At 45.6% G+C, this 22303-nt stretch overlaps 6 protein-coding genes across 6 annotated transcripts; 4 read left to right on the forward strand and 2 right to left on the reverse strand.

Moving 5' to 3' along the window:
- Positions 1 to 6789: 6789 nt before the first annotated feature.
- GL218_00960 (putative nuclear pore protein) lies at positions 6790 to 8178 on the reverse strand (the record flags this gene model as incomplete). The annotated part of the gene is made up of 2 exons (XM_033577407.1): positions 6790 to 7262; positions 7320 to 8178. 2 exons carry the CDS (start codon positions 8176 to 8178, stop codon positions 6790 to 6792), a joined length of 1332 nt encoding a protein of 443 aa, XP_033439426.1.
- A 1029-nt stretch (positions 8179 to 9207) lies between these two features.
- On the reverse strand, positions 9208 to 10130 carry GL218_00961 (Ubiquitin-conjugating enzyme E2 6; the record flags this gene model as incomplete). Its single annotated transcript, XM_033577408.1, has 3 exons — positions 9208 to 9892; positions 9954 to 10033; positions 10104 to 10130. The coding sequence occupies 3 exons, from the start codon at positions 10128 to 10130 to the stop codon at positions 9208 to 9210; spliced, it is 792 nt and encodes a 263-aa protein (XP_033438293.1).
- Positions 10131 to 10871: 741 nt separating this feature from the next.
- Positions 10872 to 12659, forward strand: GL218_00962 (SAM50-like protein SPAC17C9.06; the record flags this gene model as incomplete). Its single annotated transcript, XM_033577409.1, has 4 exons — positions 10872 to 10904; positions 10992 to 11099; positions 11179 to 11365; positions 11425 to 12659. The coding sequence occupies 4 exons, from the start codon at positions 10872 to 10874 to the stop codon at positions 12657 to 12659; spliced, it is 1563 nt and encodes a 520-aa protein (XP_033438292.1).
- Positions 12660 to 13239: 580 nt separating this feature from the next.
- Positions 13240 to 14967, forward strand: GL218_00963 (L-pipecolate oxidase; the record flags this gene model as incomplete). The annotated part of the gene is made up of 5 exons (XM_033577410.1): positions 13240 to 13699; positions 13767 to 14048; positions 14136 to 14361; positions 14423 to 14535; positions 14612 to 14967. 5 exons carry the CDS (start codon positions 13240 to 13242, stop codon positions 14965 to 14967), a joined length of 1437 nt encoding a protein of 478 aa, XP_033438291.1.
- A 1068-nt stretch (positions 14968 to 16035) lies between these two features.
- On the forward strand, positions 16036 to 17419 carry GL218_00964 (uncharacterized protein; the record flags this gene model as incomplete). The annotated part of the gene is made up of 5 exons (XM_033577411.1): positions 16036 to 16176; positions 16258 to 16624; positions 16683 to 16800; positions 16909 to 16973; positions 17031 to 17419. 5 exons carry the CDS (start codon positions 16036 to 16038, stop codon positions 17417 to 17419), a joined length of 1080 nt encoding a protein of 359 aa, XP_033438510.1.
- A 1287-nt stretch (positions 17420 to 18706) lies between these two features.
- On the forward strand, positions 18707 to 21280 carry GL218_00965 (uncharacterized protein; the record flags this gene model as incomplete). The annotated part of the gene is made up of 2 exons (XM_033577412.1): positions 18707 to 19268; positions 19329 to 21280. The coding sequence occupies 2 exons, from the start codon at positions 18707 to 18709 to the stop codon at positions 21278 to 21280; spliced, it is 2514 nt and encodes an 837-aa protein (XP_033439425.1).
- Between the last annotated feature and the right edge of the window lie 1023 nt (positions 21281 to 22303).

Here is a 22303-nt window from a genome sequence, read left to right on the forward strand (position 1 = left end):
TCGCCTGAAGACGCTAGGAGGTTAGGAAAGTTGGGTATTACGGCTTCTATTCAGCCGGTACACGCCGATCCGGCGATCCTCCGAGCGTGGCCGTCGCTCCTCGGCCCATCCCGGTACGAACGCGCATTCGCATATAAAGAGTTCGCAGATGGGGGTGCCGTACTAGCGTTAGGATCCGATTCTCCTACCGCACCTCACGCGCCGCTGAAAAATGCGTATACGGCAACAACACGGCGCTCAGCCAGAGAGCCAAGTTTGACAGATCGGGTTAACCCGCATTTCGCGTTGGAGCTAGCAGCTGCAATTGCGGCGGGTACGGAGGGTTCGGCATACAGCTGCTTCGCAGACCAGTATACCGGTAAACTAGAGGCCGGACGAATGGCGGACTTTGTGGTGGTAGATATGGAGTGGGATGCAAGTAAGCTGCTAGAGGCAAGAATTTTACAAACCTGGTTTGGTGGGAAGAAGGTATTTGACGTCCAATGTCCAAGTATAACTAAGTTAGTTTTGGCACTCGGAATATCCAATAGGATTTTCAACTTGTTTACGAATGTATATTAACGTATATCTTCACCGCCATTAGTGTGAACCAGTAAGAATAATCGTGGAATTGTTGAAGGGCTTGGCCTAGTACTCCCAACAAGCACGGCATCGATCACGAGATACATGGTACTGGAAAATCATTACAGGGATCTATCTCCAAGATCCAAGAAAAGAGAAGAGCAGGAGAGAATCACACACATGACCAAATTTTACTTGTGTTCGGAATCGTCAAGCTCGCCGTTAGAAAGGCCGTAAGAGCCGGAACTATGTATACCTACCATGTATACCGCGAAAATTGACAGCATATCTCGTTAAGGCCGAATATCGCTTAAAGTAGAAGCGTATAATACGGAGCAAAATGGGGAAACTGGGGGGAGTGGAGCGTACGGTGGACTATTAGTCCAACTGTGCCAAAATCAAGAAAGTCGGTCGCACTATATCTAATAAGGTAATAGTAACATTAAGATTACAGTATAAGCTCGGCTATTTCTACTGTATACACAACTCATAAGGTAATATCTACCTTTTATATTGGGATAACTTTACTAATATATGTTCGAATTACTTAAAACTGGTATTGGTATTTTTATTAAAAAAAGACAAAAATTCCAATCTAGATTTCATATGACTTGACTTTAAATTCGTAAAGGCTATATAATTATAAACATTATCAAATACATCACAGGCTACCTTCCCTTCCCCCACAAACTAGAAAAAATAACCAATCAAATCTAACCTTCATTTTAACCTTAAAAAAGCTAACACGTGATACCCTTCAAAACCACCACCTTAAAAAAGCTATGAATACATAGGTATTTTAACAACGGATAAACTATTCAATACGTATCTTATGAACATGCAAATTGGACCATTATTTTCGCATCAATTAAAGCTATAAAATGATACCAATTATGATACTTGAAACGTTATATTCATGAAGTTATTTGAATATATATCGTGTTATGTATATATATAATAAAAATAATAATAAATAATATAAAAAGTCTTATATCTCAGGTATTTCGGGATACTGTGCACCTAGCGTTGCTTATTAAATTACCCTTTTTGGACAGCTCCCACCCATTTTCTTGATTTTGGCACAGTTGGACTAATAGTCCACCGTAGAGCGACCTAAATACCAAAATGTTCCGGCGGTGTTGGAACGATCATACCGGTTTTCCTTCACCTTACCCACGAAGCGAGGTAGCTCATTCGGAGAGATTCAACTACATCTATAAGTAAGGTATTCAGCCTTAAATTCATATGTCCTTTATCTTCTCTATCCAAGCCTATTCACGTATTTTATCACGAAACAGTAACAATCCTATTCGAACCCTCACTATCGTGCGCTACCACCAGCCGAGGCAGCACTAAGTAGCATACCTACGTAGTACATAATATCTTGGTACCTTGGCCTTCCGTAACGAGTAAAGTGTCGCCTCATTATACCTGCCTGCCGAGAAATAGACGTCAAGGTCACGCAAGGTCATGCAGAGGCGTTCCAGAGGGCGGAGAAGCTACGAAGCTTCCAAGACCGCTTCCAACCCTTTATCATCTCCTAATTACTACGCCTTATCAATAAAGCGTTCATAGACATACTAATTCTTATTCGTTGCTACCAATTACATTTATGTATCTATTAGATATTTTCTTAGTTCCATAAACTGCTACTCCGCAGCACTTGCTTGGCTTTCCAATCGTCAATAATCCTCCTCGTTGGCAAGGCCCAATCAGCGCCTCCGACACACATACTATGCGCAATTCGCCTCACTCGCGTCGACATGAGCCCTTGGCGTACTCTGGGCGCCGGACTACATAGTAATGGATGAGCTCGGCAGGGTTAGTAGATCGTACTATATCTATCCTCGTCCTACCCACGATCTGGTTTCGGCCGCAATTTCTCAGATCCCTTTTGTGGATTATCTCATTTAGATTGTCATACTAGCTACTAATTGACGACACGTGAATGGGTGTAGAAGACCAACCTGCCGTCGAAGAGTCGACTGAACCCCCTATATGCGGCCATATCAATGCCACGCCAGAAACTTCGCTCGGCCGCAGGAACCAGGAAGCTACTGTGCTTCCAGACCAAAAGTCTCAGGAAAAGACAGTTTCTTCTTCTTCCGTTGAAGATCACCATCTTAAGCCCCATACTTTAGCGATTAAAGATATAGAACAGCTTCTCGAAACCGACGTTCATAATGGCCTCGAGTGCGGTGAAGCAGCTCATCGTCTGGAGCGCTATGGGCCGAATAAGATGGAGAGCGCTCAAGGGTTATCCGTGTGGAAGATTCTCTTGAGGCAGATATCTAACAGCTTAACAATGGTTCTCATTCTTGTTATGGCTCTCTCATTTGCCATTAACGATTTCATCGAAGGCGGCGTTATTGCTGCTGTTATCTCACTTAATATCATTGTGGGGTACGTTATAAATCCCCGATCGTTAAGATCTTCCTTCGCAAGTAAAACATGTCATCTCCCATACTAATAGTTAATAGATTTATCCAGGATTATCGTGCTGAGCAGACTATCCAGTCACTCTACGCGTTATCCGCGCCGACATGCAAGGTTATCCGTTCGGGACAGATCACAACGATCAAGGCGGAATTACTTGTTAGAGGCGATGTTGTATTACTCAATGTTGGCGATATTGTCCCAGCAGATATCCGATTTGTCGATGGACTAAACTTATCTACTGATGAGGCGTTATTAACAGGAGAGTCTTTACCGATCAGCAAGCATCCAGAAGTTATCCTGGACGATGTTGACGATGTTCCTCTTGGTGACCGCGTGAACATGTTATATTGCGCCAGCACCGTCACGCGCGGTCGAGGAAAAGGCATCGTAGCTGCTACTGGAATGGAAACTGAAGTAGGAAAGATTGCTCAATTACTCCGAGCTAACCCCAGTTCGAATGGCAACATATCCAAATTAAGTGCTTTTTTGAAACGAGCAAAGGCCAGCGGGCGCAGCATCCTAGGACTCGACGGCACGCCTCTTCAGGTTAAGCTGAGCAAGTTTGCCTTGCTCCTTTTCGCCCTAGCAATCTTGCTCGCCGTCATCGTCTTTTCTGCTAGTGTGTGGAATATTGATGACGAGGTTCTCATCTACGGTATCTGTGTTGGTGTTGCTGTTATTCCAGAATCTCTTATTGCTGTCTTAACGATTAGTATGGCTGTAGGGACGAAGGCGATGGCTAAGGGTAACGTTATCGTGAGAAAGCTTGCAGCCCTGGAGGCTGTTGGGGGAGTGACCAATATTTGTTCTGACAAGACAGGCACTTTGACTCAAGGCAAGATGATTACTAGAAAGATCTGGCTCTGCGATGGGTCTACTGCTATCGTTGAAGCCTGTACTCATCCTTTCGATCCGTCCAGCGGAAGGGTCACTTGGAATAGCCAGGAGTTAGAGCCGCAAGATGAGCTCAAATCTACGTCTCACCTATCCGCTACCGCTAAAAAGTTTATGGAATGCATCTCCTTATGTAACAATTCTACAGTTACGGATGGTAAGCCGACGCCTAACGACGACGCAGCTGAAACCCTAACTACGTCGACCCTTGCGGTACCGAATTGGGTTGCGGTCGGTGAGCCTACTGAGATCGCTCTTCAGGTTTTCGCTATGCGGTTTGGTATGGGAAAATCTACCGTATCTCAGGCAGACGACATGCACATACTCTCAGAGCATCCGTTCGATTCTTCCTGCAAACGTATGACTGTCATATACTCATCAGCCAACTCTAGCTCAGTGGATGTATTTACTAAAGGGGCATTAGAAGTAATGTTGCCATTATTAGATGCATCTGATTCTATTAAGGCTGAGTTAACCACTAAAGCTGAATCGATTGCTGCCGAAGGTCTTAGAGTCCTCTGCATTGCTCACAAGGTCATTCAAAATATCGCCGACGTTGGGGATTCGCGCAAAGCTGCTGAAGACCAGTTGGTACCTTTAGGACTTGCCGGCCTCTATGATCCTCCTCGCTCAGAGACTGCCGATGCTGTTAGGAAATGCAAGGTCGCCGGAATATCTGTTCACATGCTTACCGGAGATCATATCAAGACGGCGACGGCTATTGCATACGAAGTAGGAATTCTCACTAACGATATGGCTATCGCTAGTCTATCCGACGATATCATGCCTGCTACTACTTTCGACGCCTTAACCGACGACCAGATTGACCAACTGGAGAAACTCCCAGTAGTACTCGCACGCTGTACTCCGTCGACAAAAGTACGCATGGTTGAAGCGATACATCGTCGTGGCGCATTTTGTGCCATGACTGGCGACGGGGTCAATGACTCGCCTGCTTTGAAAAAGGCAGATGTTGGTATTGCCATGGGATTAAATGGTAGCGATGTAGCCAAGGAGGCTGCAGATATGGTCCTCACTGATGATAATTTTGCCTCAATTGTAACGGCAGTGGAAGAAGGCAGACGCTTATTTGACAATATTCAGAAGGTAAAGAATTACATCCTACTAATAATTTATAAACAATTGCTAATAAACATTGAACTGCCTAGTTTCTACTACACCTGCTGGTCTCCAACATTGCCCAGGTTATCCTCTTACTTATTGGTCTCGCATTCAAAGACCAGAATAATAAATCGGTCTTCCCACTATCCCCTATCGAGATCCTATGGGCCAATTTGATCACATCGTCCTTCTTAGCCCTTGGCCTAGGCCTCGAAGAAGCACAGCCAGACATTATGCTGAAGCCACCGCATGACCACCGCATTGGTATATTTACAAAAGAGATCATTATCGACAAGATGGTATATGGTTTCTTCATGGGCTCGCTATGCATTGCAGCTTTTACCACCGTCATCTACACTCCTATCGAGGCCAGTTACTCTAAGCTGCCACTCTCCGGAGCGCTAGGTGCCGATTGCAACGCAGAGTATAATTCCTCGTGCTATTACGTTTTCAGAGCTCGCGCCACAACATTTGCTACCCTTAGCTTTCTACTTCTCGTTACAGCCTGGGAAGTCAAGCATTTCACACGCTCTCTGTTTAATATGTATCCTGAGTCCTACACTGGCCCCTCTTCGATCTTTAAGACAGTCTGGGGGAACAAGTTCCTCTTTGGAGCCGTTCTCGCGGGTTTCATTATCACTTTTCCTGTCATATACCTACCGGTCATCGACAAGAGGGTATTCAAACACCAAGGTATTGGCATAGAGTGGGCCATTGTGGCAGCATGTGTTGTAGTGTACGTTGTTCTAGTAGAAGGATGGAAAGCAGGGAAACGGCGTTTTTATAAGGGGATTGTCGTCCATGCCGAATCTGCTAGTATGGAGGTATAGATCAGTACATACCAAACTTGTCGGCAGGCTTTTGAGAGTTTGATATGGTGCAGTCCCGTCATGCCGGTCAAGTTATATTTGATCATCCAGATACTCCAAGAAGCCAGAGTGAGTATAGGTAGATTTCTATTATTTATCTACCACCCAGTCATTGCCCCTATATGGTGCCTCCAAAGCACAGCCAAGCATACGCTCTTTCATAAGTTGGCAACGGAAGTCATATATCGTATACCTACCTATTGACAGGTATTAATAGGTTCTCACTGACAGCAGTTGAGATGAAAGGGGAAATCATCAAGTTACTATCATTTATATAGACAAACATTCATTATCACGATAATACCAACTATTTTCATTCGTTACTTTAAAAATCCATTGAGCGAAGTCAGCATTTCCAATAAATATGTGAATTAAAAATGTCAAAAATACATGTATTACGACATTCAGTTGTTGGGAGTATTTAGGAAGAAAGTTGCCTTCTTCAATAACAAATATAATCTTACGTATTGATTGATTGGTAGACGCTTCATTTCATGAATGTACCAACATAGTTGTATGATACTCAGTTCGATATGGCAGATTCCATCTACAAGAGCATGAATTATTAACTAACTAACCTAGGTACCTACCTACCTAGGTACTGACTTCAACCAAGCGAGAAACAGACTCGAACGTCACTTCTCCTCCTATGATCAGCCGCGATGTTTACTTCGAGACTCTTAATCATAGATCAAGTAAAGCTGGCGGAGAATGAGAAAAGACCAAGGGAAAACCAAGAACCGAATTCAGTGTCACTCTTCAATATGTCGACCTTCATAATAAAGTCTCGAGGGTCCCAAAAATATCATCGCGCCGATAGGATAACGAGGTTATCCCTAACTAATCCCCCACCATCGGTTGCTTCCTTTAACTGCTTCTTAGTGTAGGTAGCTATGTGGCCTAATTACATCGCGTACATCTCATGAAAACATTCGTCAAACTCTAGGCTCTTTTTGACGCCCGAGACGCGAGCTCTTGTAAAAAAACCACTCATGAAGCCATGATCGAGCGGAATTCGCATATTTGCCACGCTTTCTTCTGCCGCTTCACTATATCCAAGGCTACAGCCAACATGAGATAGGTGTGGCATCCAATCGCGACCCTCGTAAGGTGTGTACTTGATCGCTTTGATTTTCGATTGCAGAGTTTCTATGCTGTCCGTAAATTCGTGTGCCTCGGGTGCCGGGAATAGTTTAGCAGCGACGAGTTGTAGAATTATGGACCCTAGCATCATAGTTTCACACTCTTTCTGTTGCGAACCTAGCTTGCAGAAGGGTGGTTCGCAAGATCCATCAGCAGATGTTGGTCGTTTAAAGGGTTCCTTTAGAGCATCCAGCATTTGACTGATGATCTCGAATCTCGCAGTACGGATCCATCCTAAATATGAAGGTTAGCAAGCAACCAAGAATAGAATCCTTGCTAGTATCTATTTACCGGATAGGTCCTTATGGATGTCTTTCATATCAGACAATGACTTTCCATCAGCGTCTACAAGTTGACCATCAATTAACTTGGAACTAAGAACAATTTGTTCAACCGAGCAGCGAAAGAGTGAAATGTCGCCTAATACCCAGGCAATGAATACGGTTTTGCGGGAGTTACGGTGATATTCTTTGGTGGTATCATATTCCGGGAGTCTATTGACCCACATCTCTACCCAAGGATAGACCAGATGAGCACATTTGTATTGATTAATGGCGACCGCAATAGAATGGAGTTCGTCCGGAGACATTGTAGTGGGTATCTTGTTGAACTCATAATGAATAATGCAGAATAGGGTTATCAAGGCAGAGGCGTCGCCTTCGATAGAGACCACCCAATCTTCTACATCTGATCTCTTGACAGCATCATTGCCATATAGCATGGTGCGCCACACAGGAGATGCAAGAGCAAGATGAGCTGATGAGACCTTGCACACAGTGGGACCGCGCTGAGTGTAGAGCGGAATATCAAGATCGCTGTCGATATCAAAGTAAATGATTGATTTTGCCATGTTGGAGGAACTCGAATCCATAAGCGATTGTTCCTCCCAGTGATGTGGTTCTTGGATGGATACAACAGAGCTAGCAGAGCTGTCGGTAGCCTTGAATTGGTCGGCAGAGACTCCATCAGATAGAACTGTGGTATCATCACCAGTAGTAGCCAGGACAGTTGCGATTTTATCAGTTTTACTAGGAGAGACAGCTAATTCCGAGGCGTCGATCTCAGTGGAAATACTAGTAACATCATCGCAAGGATTTAACCGTACGTCAACGCTCGTGTCATCGAGCGGAGTCTCCAGGATAGAGGTCATCTTGGTGCAAATCCTCAAGATATCGGGCTGCTATACAACCACAACGACGGTGCGGAAATTGATAAAGATCGATGACTGGTTATAGCAGGAAATGTGGTATATGCCAGAGAAGATCTATAGTAGAAGCGTTAGTGACGGGGAAGAAGGTTGATAGCACAATAAATTGTAGGCGATGACGATACATCAGGGCTAGGGAGAATATGAAACGGGATAATTGATGCCACGAATTAAATAAAAACTTACTAAATAAGCACACAAAGTACTAGACCAATCGATATTGAACAGACAAGTTCAGATTGTTGCTTGGACGTTGTTCGCGAGCCACAAAGTGAGAAGGGATTGTTTGATGCTTAACGTAGATATCTTGAGTACCTGAAATAATGTAGATAGAAAAAATAAGTGCTTAGACGCAAGTAGAAGCGGTAAATTAGGAAAATCTTAATGATAAACAATGATATGTACCTAAGGCAAGAGGCAGGAGAGAATGGGTTGATTTAGACAGGTACTTGCCTTAACAAGATCAGGACCAGTTGGTGGTGCCTACCTAGGTACCTCATAGGAGGTACCTAACCTAACATAAGGTTATTCTTATAGCATCAAAGTGTCAACTGTTACAATTATTAATTATGTACGTGCTGCTTGGAAAATGTTTTATGTGTGCACTTATATGCCGGCTACCTGATAATTAGCAATATTCTTAGCCGATATATTCCTCGATTCCTCGATTCAAAGCAAATAGTAGAAATGATATCGCTGTTAAGTATCTATTACATGAGGACGTACGAGACGTTATTACGAGGCTCGACCCCATCTCGCCATAAGTCTTTACACCCAATTCAACCCTGATGAGGTCCTGACGGTGTTCTTCTGCTGAAATCAGTCTATGCCGCCCCATAATCGACCTGTATACCAGTCCAAAAGACTGTAGGCACAAATCGTGCACTTTATCAAAGCACCTAAGAAAGCTCTGTGCGACGGCTAATAAAACAAGCCGTTGAAAGGAACGATACTTGCATTCCACGCCATAAATTATGACGTACCCTCCCCTTCCCCGAGCAGACGGGCAATTAACACATAAACAAATATAACACCTCCAAACACTAGTAACTTGTTACGTCCAAGCCAACTAGTGCCAGCATCTCGTCGTTGTACGACGGCGTCGACAACAGCTTGAGTCTGCCCGCCACTACCACCGGCAATACCTAGCTGTGGTCCACACGACGCTCCGCCATTCCTAGCTCCACTCGTTACGTCGATGTTGTTCTCCGTCATCCATCGCCAGTTCTCCTGGTCTAGTTCGGGCCATTCCGCTCTAAACTTTGCGCCGCCGTCTCCGGCCTTCACGTTTCCTTTCTGTGCCGGGTTCTTGGCGTGTGAGCCGCCTCCTGTTGAGTTCCACCACCTAGACCTGGCCGCAAATATTCGTCGCTCGTGAGCTGTAGCCGACACGGAACCCGTTGTCATCTCTTCCGAAGTCATGAAGGACAGCAGCCCAATCAAGATCGTCGAGACTTCCCATGCTGGATTGAAAGATCGCGGGTGGAAATCGGAGATGGAAAGGCAGAGCCGTGTGGATGGTTGGAAGCGGCCGGAGGGCGTGTGCATTCGAATAGCCGGCGGAGCGAAAGGGTAGTTAGGCGGGAAGATTAAGGTCCCCCAATACTGGCCGTTATGATACGGGGTATCCTCCGGGCCGGTTATGATATAGTGCCATCTTTTTTTTTTGTTAGAAATTAAGGACAATCGAGGATATAGAGGATATAGTTAGAACGTACTCGAGGATATTAGACTCTGACGGATGAGCGCTAATATACGGAGGAGGGTTCTCTGATATGCTTTTATATTCACGGGCCAACTACATTGACAACATGCAGGTTAGATAAATACCCATGTCATGATAGGCAAGGGGGATAGTGGAGACATACACGCTTGCTCGCTTGCTTGCTAGCCATGATGCGATCGGGTGTGTTCTAGTGAGGGTATCTCTTAGAAAGGAAATGTGTCACGATGGCTACAAGTCGCTTCGCAGCCGATGTAGTAAGGAAGTATAGGGTCGAATTGGATTCTATTGAAAGGACACAAAATAGATAGGTAGGTTATTAATAATAAATATGTCAAGTAAAAATCTTTACTAGACGCGATCGCTGGATGGAGGGGGTAGAAAAAAGAAGGGACTACGATTGAAGAGTAGTAGGATGAGGCTGATGATGATGACAAGAAAAAGGCCCCCTGTTAAAGAGAGATGGAAGTGAATGAAGTGAATGAGATTCCAGACTTTAGATACGTACCTACTTGATAGGATTGAATTTGCTGACAAAGAAACCTTAGTTTAAGAAGGTACGGATTAGGTACATACATACCTTACCTAAGGTTCTTAAGTGGGATAGGTACGTACCTCTTAGTGGGATTGAGTGGAACTTAGGTACATGTAGCACCTGCAAAACATCATTCAGCCACACTACACTAGCTAGAGCTTAAAGTGCCACAAATTGATATCCCCAAAATTCACGGGTCCGGGGGTGGAATCTTTCCGGATCGTACCGAGCTTCAGCTTTGGTGCGCTTTGGCGCCGACTCATTACCTATAATTCTCAGTCCGAGCTATCTCTCAAATCGTATGAGGAAGATACATCATATACCGGTTATTCATATTTTTATAGCAGACGGGCGTGTAGCTATCCCTGCTAGCTAAATATGGCTCGTAATAGTCCTCCCGAGAATAATGATGTGAGATAAACTTGATTATTTTTATAGGTGCTGATCCGTATAACTTATAGCAATAACTAATAAATGCGTGATATACGTAATTTGCAGGTTTTTGAAGGTCTTCTAAAGTCCGAGACTGCATCTGTAGAGCAGAGAGCGGTAGCAGAACGAGCCCAAACTCATGATACTCAATCCGAGCAAAGAGCAATCGAATTGGTAAGTCTCATCATATAGGATCTCATATTCAGTTAATTTTCAAGTTATGAGGTTACTAATTGTTAATATTCATTCCTAGCTATTACAAAATCAAACACTTCCCGTCACACTCTCTTCTATCGAGATCAATGGCGCCAGACATACGCGCGAATCATTCCTCGCCCCCTTATTCCAGCCTCTCCTAAACGACAGTCGCAATGCCGACTATACTCTTGCTGATATGCTGGATCAAGTGAGTGGAGCAGTCGCAAAATTGCAGAAATTCGGTATGGTGTTAAATTATCCCCTCCATTATTTTTGTGTTGGTTTAACATCATCTATGAAGACATTTTCCACCCCAACATTCTCTTCCACTTATCTCGACCGCCTCATCTCGACCCGTCTTCTACTCCAACAGACCTCGATATTTCTCTTCGTGTGCGCGAAAAGTCTCGACTCCTCCTCAAGACCGGTACCGACCTAGGCAACACAGAAGGCTCCGCGTATGGATCTATGTTATGGAGGAATATATTCGGAGGTGCCGAATCCCTGTCACTAAACGCCTCTGCCGGTACGAGAACACGTTCAGCGTACAGTGCCGAATTCGCTACCCCGATACAAAGCAATCCCAATTTGCGCCTCAGTATTGAAGGACTCGCTAGTAGTACGCAGAAGCCATGGGCGAGTCATGAGGAAGTTCTAAAAGGCGGAGGCGTCAAGCTGCATTGGCTGAAGGACAATGGTGACCGACATCAACTTGGTTACTCCGGTGCCTGGAGGCAATTAACGGGCCTTGCAGCAGAAGCGAGTCCTACTGTTCGAGGCGATGCAGGAGACTCTGCTAAGAGTGCTATATCTTACCTATTCCAACGAGAACGGAGAGATAATCCTATGTTACCGCAAAGCGGATACCTCGTCAAGACGGCCACGGAGCTTGCCGGGTGGGGATCCCTAGGTGGAGATGTCGGCTTCTCCAAGAGCGAGTTGGAGGTTGCCGGCGCAGTACCCATCCCTATACCTGGGATTCGAGGACCCTCTGGCGTATCCATCGGCGGTGGCTTCCGAGCGGGTTTACTTTATCCTCTTCCTTTAATGTACGGTTTCGGTGGTGCGTCGCCAAGTCGGATTAACGATCGATTCACCCTCGGAGGCCCGACAGACGTGCGAGGTTTCTCGCTAGGTGGTCTCGGTCCTAGAGATGGCAACGATGCTCTTGGCGGCGATGTTTTTGCGGCAGGGAGTGTAAACATGCTTATCCCTCTACCCCGGGTTGGACCTGAGTCTCCATTCCGGCTGCAGCTTTTTGCCAACGGTGGCAGGCTGGTAGCGATGAAGAACAAATCCGGTGATACTGATAAGACAGCCAACCAACGCCTAAGTGCCAGCACGGTATTCGACGGTATGGTTTCCGCAACCAAGGACCTCAGCACCGGACTACCTAGTATTGCTGCTGGTGTAGGGCTCGTATATGCACACCCAATTGCAAGATTTGAGCTAAATTTCAGCTTGCCATTGGTTATGAGGCGGGGAGAAGAGGGTCGGAAAGGATTACAAGTCGGTGTTGGAATTAATTTCCTATAATCCGACGGCATTATTCATGGATGGTATGAACAAGAAGGTATTTAATGTAAATATCTACTATTCTCCTCCCTATGTAAATAATTTCACCACATCACTTTATGTCTACCGCCTGAGCATCCTCTCCGAGACTTAAGATAGACGAAACAATAGAAAAATCTACGACACTTATTATGTGGCTTTAAAGTATTTGGGTCGAGTAGAACTATGCAACTTTAGTGTTTGGTTTAGAGGATGCTGTATTAAAAATCTAGCAACAAATCAACATCTTGACTTCCTGCTATCATGCACACCATTGAATTTATTTTTATTAGTCAAGTAATGAAACGAATTCATGAGATAAGGCATCACGATAGCTTTATTAAATATACTACTCCCGCCATAAGGTAGCACTTGATATTCCATAAAATGGGAACTAGTGAATGAGCTATAATCAGGAGTGGAGATGAATATATATACCTCTTACCTATATATAGAATATAGATAGCGGGGTTATATATTGCGTGGTAATATTTCTAGTAATACAACCGTTAACCATTAACCGTCATTCGTTTTTCTATCCCATTGTATCCGAGTCGAAGTTATGGCAGCACTCCATCCTGAATCCAGAATCATCATCGTCGGTTCAGGCGTATTCGGTATCTCAACAGCACTATGGCTCGCGCGGTCCGGCTACAAAGACATAACCGTCCTTGACATGCAGGACACTGCCACAGCAGCCTATGATCCACTATCGGGTATCGACTCGGCGTCGGCTGACCTGAATAAAATTATCCGCTTCAGCTATGGGTCCGAGATTGAATATCAGCGCTTAGCTACCGAGGCTGCCAGAATGTGGGACGAATGGAACCGCGAGATCGCCGCGGTGCCCACTGACGATCTACCGGAGCGCCTGAGAGAAGGCGAGAGGAAACTCTGGTGGAACTCAGGCATGCTACGGATGAGCTCCGAGACTGAACTGGGCGATTTCGAAATCGCGACGCTAGAAAATATGCATCGTGAAGGTATTAGGGAGTTCCAATATAGGAGCGATGATGAGGCAGGTAGGTTCAGGGCGTAAAATATATGTCATGATAAATCATACTAAATAATAGACTTTTCGACATAAAGATATCGCTCGGGCAAAGGAGCGAGGTTGGGCGCATAAGCTCGATCCCTGTCGCCACCAGGAGAGATTCGGGACGCACAAGGCAGTTCTCGACTCTACCGCTGGCTTCGTCTATGCATACAAGAGTTGTGCCTGGGCGCAGCATCTTGCGAGGCAAGCCGGTGTCAAGATGGTACTTGATCCAGTGCGTGGTAGAGTAGTCGATATTATAACAAAAGATAATCACCCGGTGGTGCTTACTGCTAACGGCCTCGAGCTATCTGCCGATCTGGTTGTTGTAGCCGGTAAGCCTTTTATTTCTCTCTTAATAATCAAGGTATATGTCGTCTATAATAAGATATCTGCTTATCAATAATTATACAATACAATAGGCGGTGGATGGACTCCGTCTTTGATTCCGGAAGTACAGGGTTTGCTGGAGACTACAGCCGGTTCCGTAGCCAATATACATATCCCAAAAGACCAGTCCGATCTATGGGACCGATTTGCCCCGGAGAACCAACCGGTGATAACTTGGGGTTCTCGGCAAGGCAAGGATGTATATAGTCTCCCAAGAGACGGAAATGGCGTTTTCAAGATTGGCTGGCGGAGCACAAAGTAAGATTATCTATTTCATATTGTCTAGCTTTGCAATTAATATTGATATATTTAACAATAGGTGGACAAACTTCCAAGACGTCGGTGGACGACGAATATCAGTTCCCAAAACCGCACACGTAACCGACCAAAAGGAGACTCGTATCCCGATCGATGCACTTAACGGTATTAAAGGTTAGGGCCTACGCAAAACTCAGCTTCCTAGTTCTACGTCGATCAATAACATCTCACTAATTATTTTGTGTAATAGAATTCATAACAATAAACTTCCCCGAGCTGGTTCCACTAGGCATCTCATCCACCAGACTCTGCTGGTATACCGATAGTATCGATAACTCATTCGTGGTCGACTTCGTGCCTGGGCGTCCCGGGGTTGCCGTCTGCTCCGGGGGTAGCGGCCATGGCTTCAAATTCTTGCCTATCCTTGGCCGTGAAGTTGTCAAGATCCTTGAGGGCAAAGGGGAACAGACAGTGTACGGCCGGATGTGGCGGTGGAGAAGCAGCACCGAGGCTAAGCGGAACGGGCTGGAAGAAGGCGAGCAAGGTCCGAGGGTGCTTGCGAAGCAGAATATGGCTGAACAAGAGGATTGGAAGTTTACGGTTTAATAATTTACATAGAAGATAAATGCTTTAGTAGTTTTATGATAACGAATCTCGGTTTTATTAATGATTTTTAGATTATTGATGCATTCTCATTTAACGAACATATAGTTTAGTTCGAGGTCTTAGATATAGATGTCGAATAACTGTAGATTGGAAAACTCTACAACTATTAAGTACGATCCTTAGAATCGGAATCGTTGAATTTTACGAGTTAATATCCCAACTCATATACTACAAACAATGAGACATGGTTGAAATAGTTATACAATGTTCTTACTATTACTTCAAGATATGCAAGGACTCGACAATGGGTACTTCATTTTCATACATTTGAGCGTAATAAATGCTAATATTTCATAAGAGGTACCTAGTGTTGACTTCTAATGGATCTACTTCACTATCTCTTACCTATCGTTTGAACATTGATTAATCTGTAAAGACTGAAAATAATTGCCACTAGATATGTACTTTAGTCAATCGACTTTATATCAAATTTGGCTATCAGCTATCTTCTAGTTTATCCTAGTGTCTCATAGGCGCTTAACCCTTGTAGTGTTCCTGACCATCACAACACCATGAGAAGTCATTGGCGGTCCCGGATCGGAAGGGGGGATGACCCTAGCACAATGCTATATTCTAATTGGCTAGATATATCTATATTCCAACCAATCCGGAAAGTAAAAGAAATCATTTTGTCCAACTCCAGTAGAAAATCATGGCGAAAGTGGATTAATTTGTATACAATGATTATCGATTCGTTATATAAAATGTGGACTCTTCGGTCTACTATCATCGGCGCCTATCCCCGTCACGCATACGCTATATGGCCGCTGTGCAATACAATTGGAGTATCCCCCGGCTTTGTTCACAGTCTGGACCGATAACTTGATATGCCGTCAATGTAGTATTACTCATATTTCCATATCAGATGTCGATCGATGCCCGGGGGCCACTAGGCTCGGGCTGTTCTTCGCCCACATGGTCTCTGGGTTAAAAATGACCGGCATGCCAGCTTTTTCTTCTACTTATCTCACCTTTCCGGCGTCTTTCGTACCGACTGGCCATCTTACGATGCATCCAGGGCATCAGTTGGCGTACGCCATGTGGGCGATGGTGATTCTCTCTCTCACTCTGGTAGCTCTCCGATTATATACACGCATTCGAATCATCAAGTTTGTCGGCGCTGAGGATTACATGTACGCATGCACCAGCGTATGTAAGCCCCCTTAGCACCAAATTTACTTGTTACCTACCTACCTAGGTATATGATCTAACTCGATTTTTATAATATAGATATTCTTCCTTTTATTTGCTATTTTCATACAAATCTCGGTCCATTACGGGCTAGGACAGAACTTCTGGGCACTTAGTATCGACGATACCGCGAATTCTATATTTTGGACTTACGTAGCGAATACCTTTGCTATAACGGGAAATGCGATGGCTAAGCTATCGATGGGCTTATTTCTCCTTCGAGTAGTTCAGGTCAGGTGGCATAAGATTGCACTCTGGACCGCTGTTGTCATCACTACTGCCACATCCTTTATTCTCGTGGTTATGCTCTGGAATCAGACGACGCCAATCAAAGCAAGTTGGGATCCGTTGAGGACGCCGGGGATATGGAATATACGAATTCAGCCTCTGAGTGTTGGTCTTGGAGGTAAGGTTTCTTGCTTTGTGTATTCTTCCGTTAACTAAAGTGCTGACAATAAGTTTAGTTTGGTCTAGCATTTGCGACTTTTTCTTCGCTATATTCCCTTGGTTGTTTATACGATCTCTTCCCATGTCTCAACGAGAGAAAATTATGCTAGCAAGTGGAATGAGCCTCGGAGTAATGTAAGTAATTACGAATGTTTTATTTTTCATGTAGCTTGCCTATTCATATTTGGCTACCTGATTTAGCAAAGTAGTACATATTAGAACAAAGCTAACTCTTAGTTATAGTGCTGGAGCTTGTGGTATTACCAGGACGGTAGTTTTATCTAAGCTAAATGTATTTAACTATACACGTAAGTATCACTCGTTCGGTGAGTATGTTTTACAATGCTCTAATAAGAAAAATTTAGTAAACTTCGTACCTTATTTTGCTTGGGCCGGTGCAGAAATTGCTGTGGCTATGGTTTGCATCGGTGTTCCTACCTTACGTCCGCTATATCTTAAGACGAGGGGATTTACGAGTTCCTATTCGAATCACTGCCAGAGTAGAAATACAAACGAGCTACCCCGATATACAACATGCAAACGCAAACCTCTTAACAAATCTTGTCAAGTTCGGGATTCGGGATATTCGCAAGCTTCTGATCTGTCGAGGCCCCCGGCAGCGTATACCAAGGTACGAAGTGACAGTATGGACGATATGTTATCGGATAAACATAGTCAACGAGCAGGCGTAATATGGGTTAAGAACGAAGTTAGGATTCAGGAAGATGTTGCAGAGTGGCCGTTACGAAATTAAAAATGAATTATATTATTAGGTACCTATTACCCAGTTAGAGATACGGTAGAAAGCTTACTAGCCGACGCAAGTCAAATTCATTTGTTGATAATATAAAATTAGAAAATAAGAAAAGAAAACCTGAAAAGAAAGAAAAAAGCTGTGGCTTACAATAAGAGCCTCTTTAAAAGCCACTTTGTGTACCTACCAGCATAACCTAAGGTACCTATTAACCTAGGTCTTGCCCAACTTGTAAGGTTCCAGGTTGCTAGGCACTTCCAGTCTCGGGGTAAGAACTTCCATGTCAGTTTGTCAGCCTGAACTATGAGGTACATACCTTAGGTACCTACCTAGGTAACCTCTACCGGGCAGCCGGGCAGCTAGGCAGCTGGGGTAGGTACATCTTACATATAAATTATTAGGTACTTACATAAGGTACCTATGAGGTCACCGCATGTGTTATGCTTAGGTACCTAGATCAGGTACTTACCTGATAGGGGAGCAACCTGTACATAAGCGCGGGGCAGGCAGGTACCATTTTACCTACTTGGCTCCACAAAGGGCCACAAAGATCTGAGGAACGGCCGCCGACAGTTGTCAGTATAAGAAAAAAAAAATTAAAAAAATTCTCGGACTTTTCATCCCCCCGCTAAAGCTGCTGGAGCTGCCCCCAAACTTCCTCCACCACCATCCGTCGTTCATCTCAGATATTTATCCTGCCTATCCTAAAAAGATAGGAATCAACAATCCACAGTCATAATCAGTCTTTTTTTAATCGTTTCCCAATTAATCCTTTTTTCTTCCCACTAGAGACAAACGATTTGGTAGAACCACTTTTCCATCTCGGTTGCTTCGCCTTCATCTTCGCCTTCACTTTTCGCATCTTTCTTCCTTGTTATTCCCTTCTCCACTATTGAACTCGTTCTAGTCCCTCATATTCTCTCTCCTCTATATCACCCCTCTTCCTCTCCGTCTTACTGCGCCAACTCCTTGGATCGACCTTGGATCGACCCTGAATCGATTCTGGTATGGTGTAATTAAATCTCATGACATCTTTGAGCTCCGGCTGAGTCGTACTTCTCCGGATTTGGTTCTATGGCCACGGTCGAATGCCTAACACCCTGCTCATCCCACTACGTACACCCCGGACCTCCTGCGCTCACCAGCTTCTTTTAATTCATACCTTCATACCTCCATACCCTCTATTTTCTCCTAACTTTTGGGTTTCTCTTCCGAATCGCCTCCGACTGTCGATAACAGTCCATCATCGACAAAGGTTGGCCAAAAACTAGACGTTACCCTTTCATCATGGCACCTTACAAGAGTCAGACTAAGCCTGGAAAGGCCGTCTCTAGCCATGCGAAGAAACCGGTGTCCGTAGCTGCGCCGACTCGACCTGTCGTATTGCCTGCCATTCCTCTTCCTATGATTCCTAAGCAATCCAACAAGTCGAACAAGCGTATCCTAACTGCCTCTTCGTCTAACGGTATCCCTGCTTCGTCCCTCGAAGCCGCTCTGGTCGACCATGCTGATCATGTTCCCGTTTCCGACAATACAAAAGTTACTCAGTTAGCTAAGACCTCTGGTAATCAAGTTAACGGCTCCAATGTGGAGAAGCCCGAACATACCACCAACACTGTCAGCCTTAGCAACGGCGCGCATAACGGCGATAACAAGGGTTCCAATGCTCCCCTACCCGTCAACGGTGTCAATGGAACGAGCAATGGCAATGGTAATAGCAATGGCAATAGCAATGGTTCTCACCATGCGTCCTCTTCTGCGACCTTCGTGCTAGACGCTGAATCTGTTGTCGGATCTGGATCTGTCTCCGCTTCCGCTTCCGCCTCGGCGAATGACAATACCAATCAAGGTAACCCACATCTCGAAGCAACACTCTCTCGATCCGACTTCAAACTCTTACAGCTCATAGGCGCCCACGATGCACCTCGACATGTCTCGCAGCCCCGATCTGCAAACTCGCCCGACCAGCAACTGGCTTTCCATCATATGCTTCAACATCAGCTGTCTACCGACCAGCATCCCGATCCTACGATCCTCCGCGGACAGCCCCACATACGCCGCTACCAGCACCATCCCCATATGAGTAATGGCGGAGGTGTCGTATTTGGAGGGTTTGCCGGTTCTCATACTCCGTCACCGGCGCCTCCCCCCGGCGGTTTTATGCCGCCTCCGCTTCCACCTCAGCCCGTGCCTGTTGATAGCGAGAACCATATTCGCTCGCAGCCAAATGGTCATCAACACGCTCCCTCTGGAAGTAACGGCTTTCCCGGTCCGATCAATACTCAGTTTCGACCTGACATAGTACCCGTGTCCGGCATTGACACGTACGGACAGGGACCGGCTCCCATGCCGCATCCCCCGTTTGATCATCCTTTCTCACCTACTGCTGGCCGCTTCGGTATATCGACTCCCCATAGCCTTCACGGCTCTCATGCCTCGGGTGAACCGAACGGTGTCGAAAACGGAGCTATCCACCCCTATCCTCCCCCGAACGGCATTCCGTATGGTAATCATACGCATCATGAGCATCCCGTCGGTCACCCGCATCCGGCTCCGCACTTTCCGCCATTCATGCCCCTTGAGCCTTTCGGCCGTGATCCTAGGTTCTTTGATATCGGATTGAGAGAGAGCATCATGTACTTCCAAGATCAATTCGACAGCGGCGAACTTACCGATTGTATTTTGGAGCTGGTGTCCACCAAATGTCTACATCACCCTGTCAAGATCACCGGCCATAAGCTCATCCTAGCTCGTAGCCCAGCGCTCAAGCATCACATCATGGCTGCTCGTGCTACAGATTTAGGTTCTCACACTATCACAGTCGAGTCGGACGACCCATATCTACGTTCAGATGCGTGGTGGAGTGCCGTAAGGCGGCTGTATCTCTTCCCGTTGCTTAACCCTGCCATGGTGGCCGACGCGGCCAGTGGCCTACACTTTGCCGACGGTAAGGTCGATCGGTTTAAGTTCTACTTAGGCTACGCCGCCGCTGGACATCTTCTGCACATGCCCGATGTCTTCCTGTGCGGTTTGCACATGGCTGCCGATTTTATCACTTGGGAGACTGTAGAAGAGGCGCTAGGCTTCGTCTTCGAGGGCACTATTCAGCGGCATGTCAACTATGACAACGACCAAGACGTCGAACTCGATTTTGGATACAGCCCAGATGTTAGATTCCTCTTGCAGGCTACGATGAACTTTCTTGTCAATGCGTTCCCGCCGAACTTTGAACTTGACCACTCAGTAGTCGACCCACCGAAGCTAGCCCGTATCCCGGCCACGCCTGTTGCCGCAATTTCGCCTACGGGCAATATGGCACCTACCATTGCTAGAGGCACGAATATGCGTAGCACCACGAAGCCCAATCGTCTATCCAATATTAAGTTTGGCGATCTACCGGCCGCTCTACCTGAGGATGGCGCTCCCCTTTCGCGTGGCCCTGCCAAATGCTCTCCGGTCCTCTCACGTGTTTTGTTGAATTTACCCTTTCAAGAGCTCCGCGTTGTGCTCACCTCGGAGAGCGATGGTGCCTCAGGCTGGAACACGGCCCAAGACCGGTACCACGCGGTTGCCGACGTCGTAGCCGAGAGAGAGGCAAGACGCATGCGTGCAGTTGAGGCAGTCCGTGCGGGAGTTATTCCCAATTCCCAGGGAATCCAGCAACGGCTATCAGCACAGCGACGCTACGCTATTGTTGAACCTTGGGACGTCCTAAATTGGCAAGAAGAATTCGTGCAACCAAGAGGCGCCGAAGTCCCCCGGATCTTACGTAGATGGGTCCCCCAGTTCTCTGCCGTCTTAGGGGCGCCGCAGCAGCAGTTGCCATCCCAATCGTATAGTGTCCCTGATTCCATGGTTTAGCTGACCAATTGGCATACTATGCGACGAGCCCACGTGTAAACGATAGCCTTGGTTGGTACGCGACAGATGAAGCTTTTCCTACGTTACATAACAAAACAACTTTCTAGTATTAACTGTTTCGGTTTGGTCTTTCGTTGGCATTGCGGTTGGTGTTTAATGGTGTATGATTTTCACCTCTTTCTTCATGGACATACTTAAATCAAGGACGGACTAAGGGATTTGGTACTGCATCTGCATGCATACCTGACGACTCCGGTCACCTTGGTTCAACGGCATATCGAGGTTTCATTGCAAAAAAGGGATGTTTTCGCCCAGTTGGGCTGGTCACGAACGCCATGCGGGTGCGGGTAACCGGATGACAGGGTTGCGAAAGTTGTTAGACATTACAGGATTAAGGACGGCAAAGATAGGGTTGAGCAAAAATCGGCATTTTTCACATAATACCCCATTCCCCCCTTGCAGATGGATGTTTCTGCAGTATTGTTCGAGCATGGTGTCATAAGCCCCGGAGTTTGGCGGATTGCGGATTGCGGATTGCGGGTTGCGGATTGCGAGTGGATTCACATTTGTCTATCCCGAGGGAATTGTTTTAGTAGGTTTCATAGACCTTTTACTTAGGGTACACGATTACGATGAACAGTGTTGAGAGTTACGGCGCAGCCAAGCGCAGATTAAGGATAGGCTGGAGGGGATTGACGAACGGTACTGTTGCCGGGTCGTATCTTGATAGGATCATCAGATAGCCTTAGATCAACCAAAAGTGTTTTTTTACTCATACGATGATATTCGAGACCTATAGTGTTAATAGTGGAATAACAAACCATGAACATCCGATAGCCTCTAGCATTTGTGTTGGTCTATGCTACAATGCTTTGTTAAATTCAACGAATATCACTCGTATTAGTTACATAGAAACCTAGAAGTATGATACATTGCAAGTACCTAATAAATCAAACAACGATATCTTGGAGAGTGCCTAATGTAGAGGTACCTAAGGTTACTACTCGAGTTTCAACTCGTACG

Source organism: Daldinia childiae (genome assembly GCF_008694065.1).
Source record: "Daldinia childiae strain JS-1345 chromosome Unknown Scaffold2, whole genome shotgun sequence".
Taxonomy (NCBI): Eukaryota; Fungi; Ascomycota; class Sordariomycetes; order Xylariales; family Hypoxylaceae; genus Daldinia; species Daldinia childiae.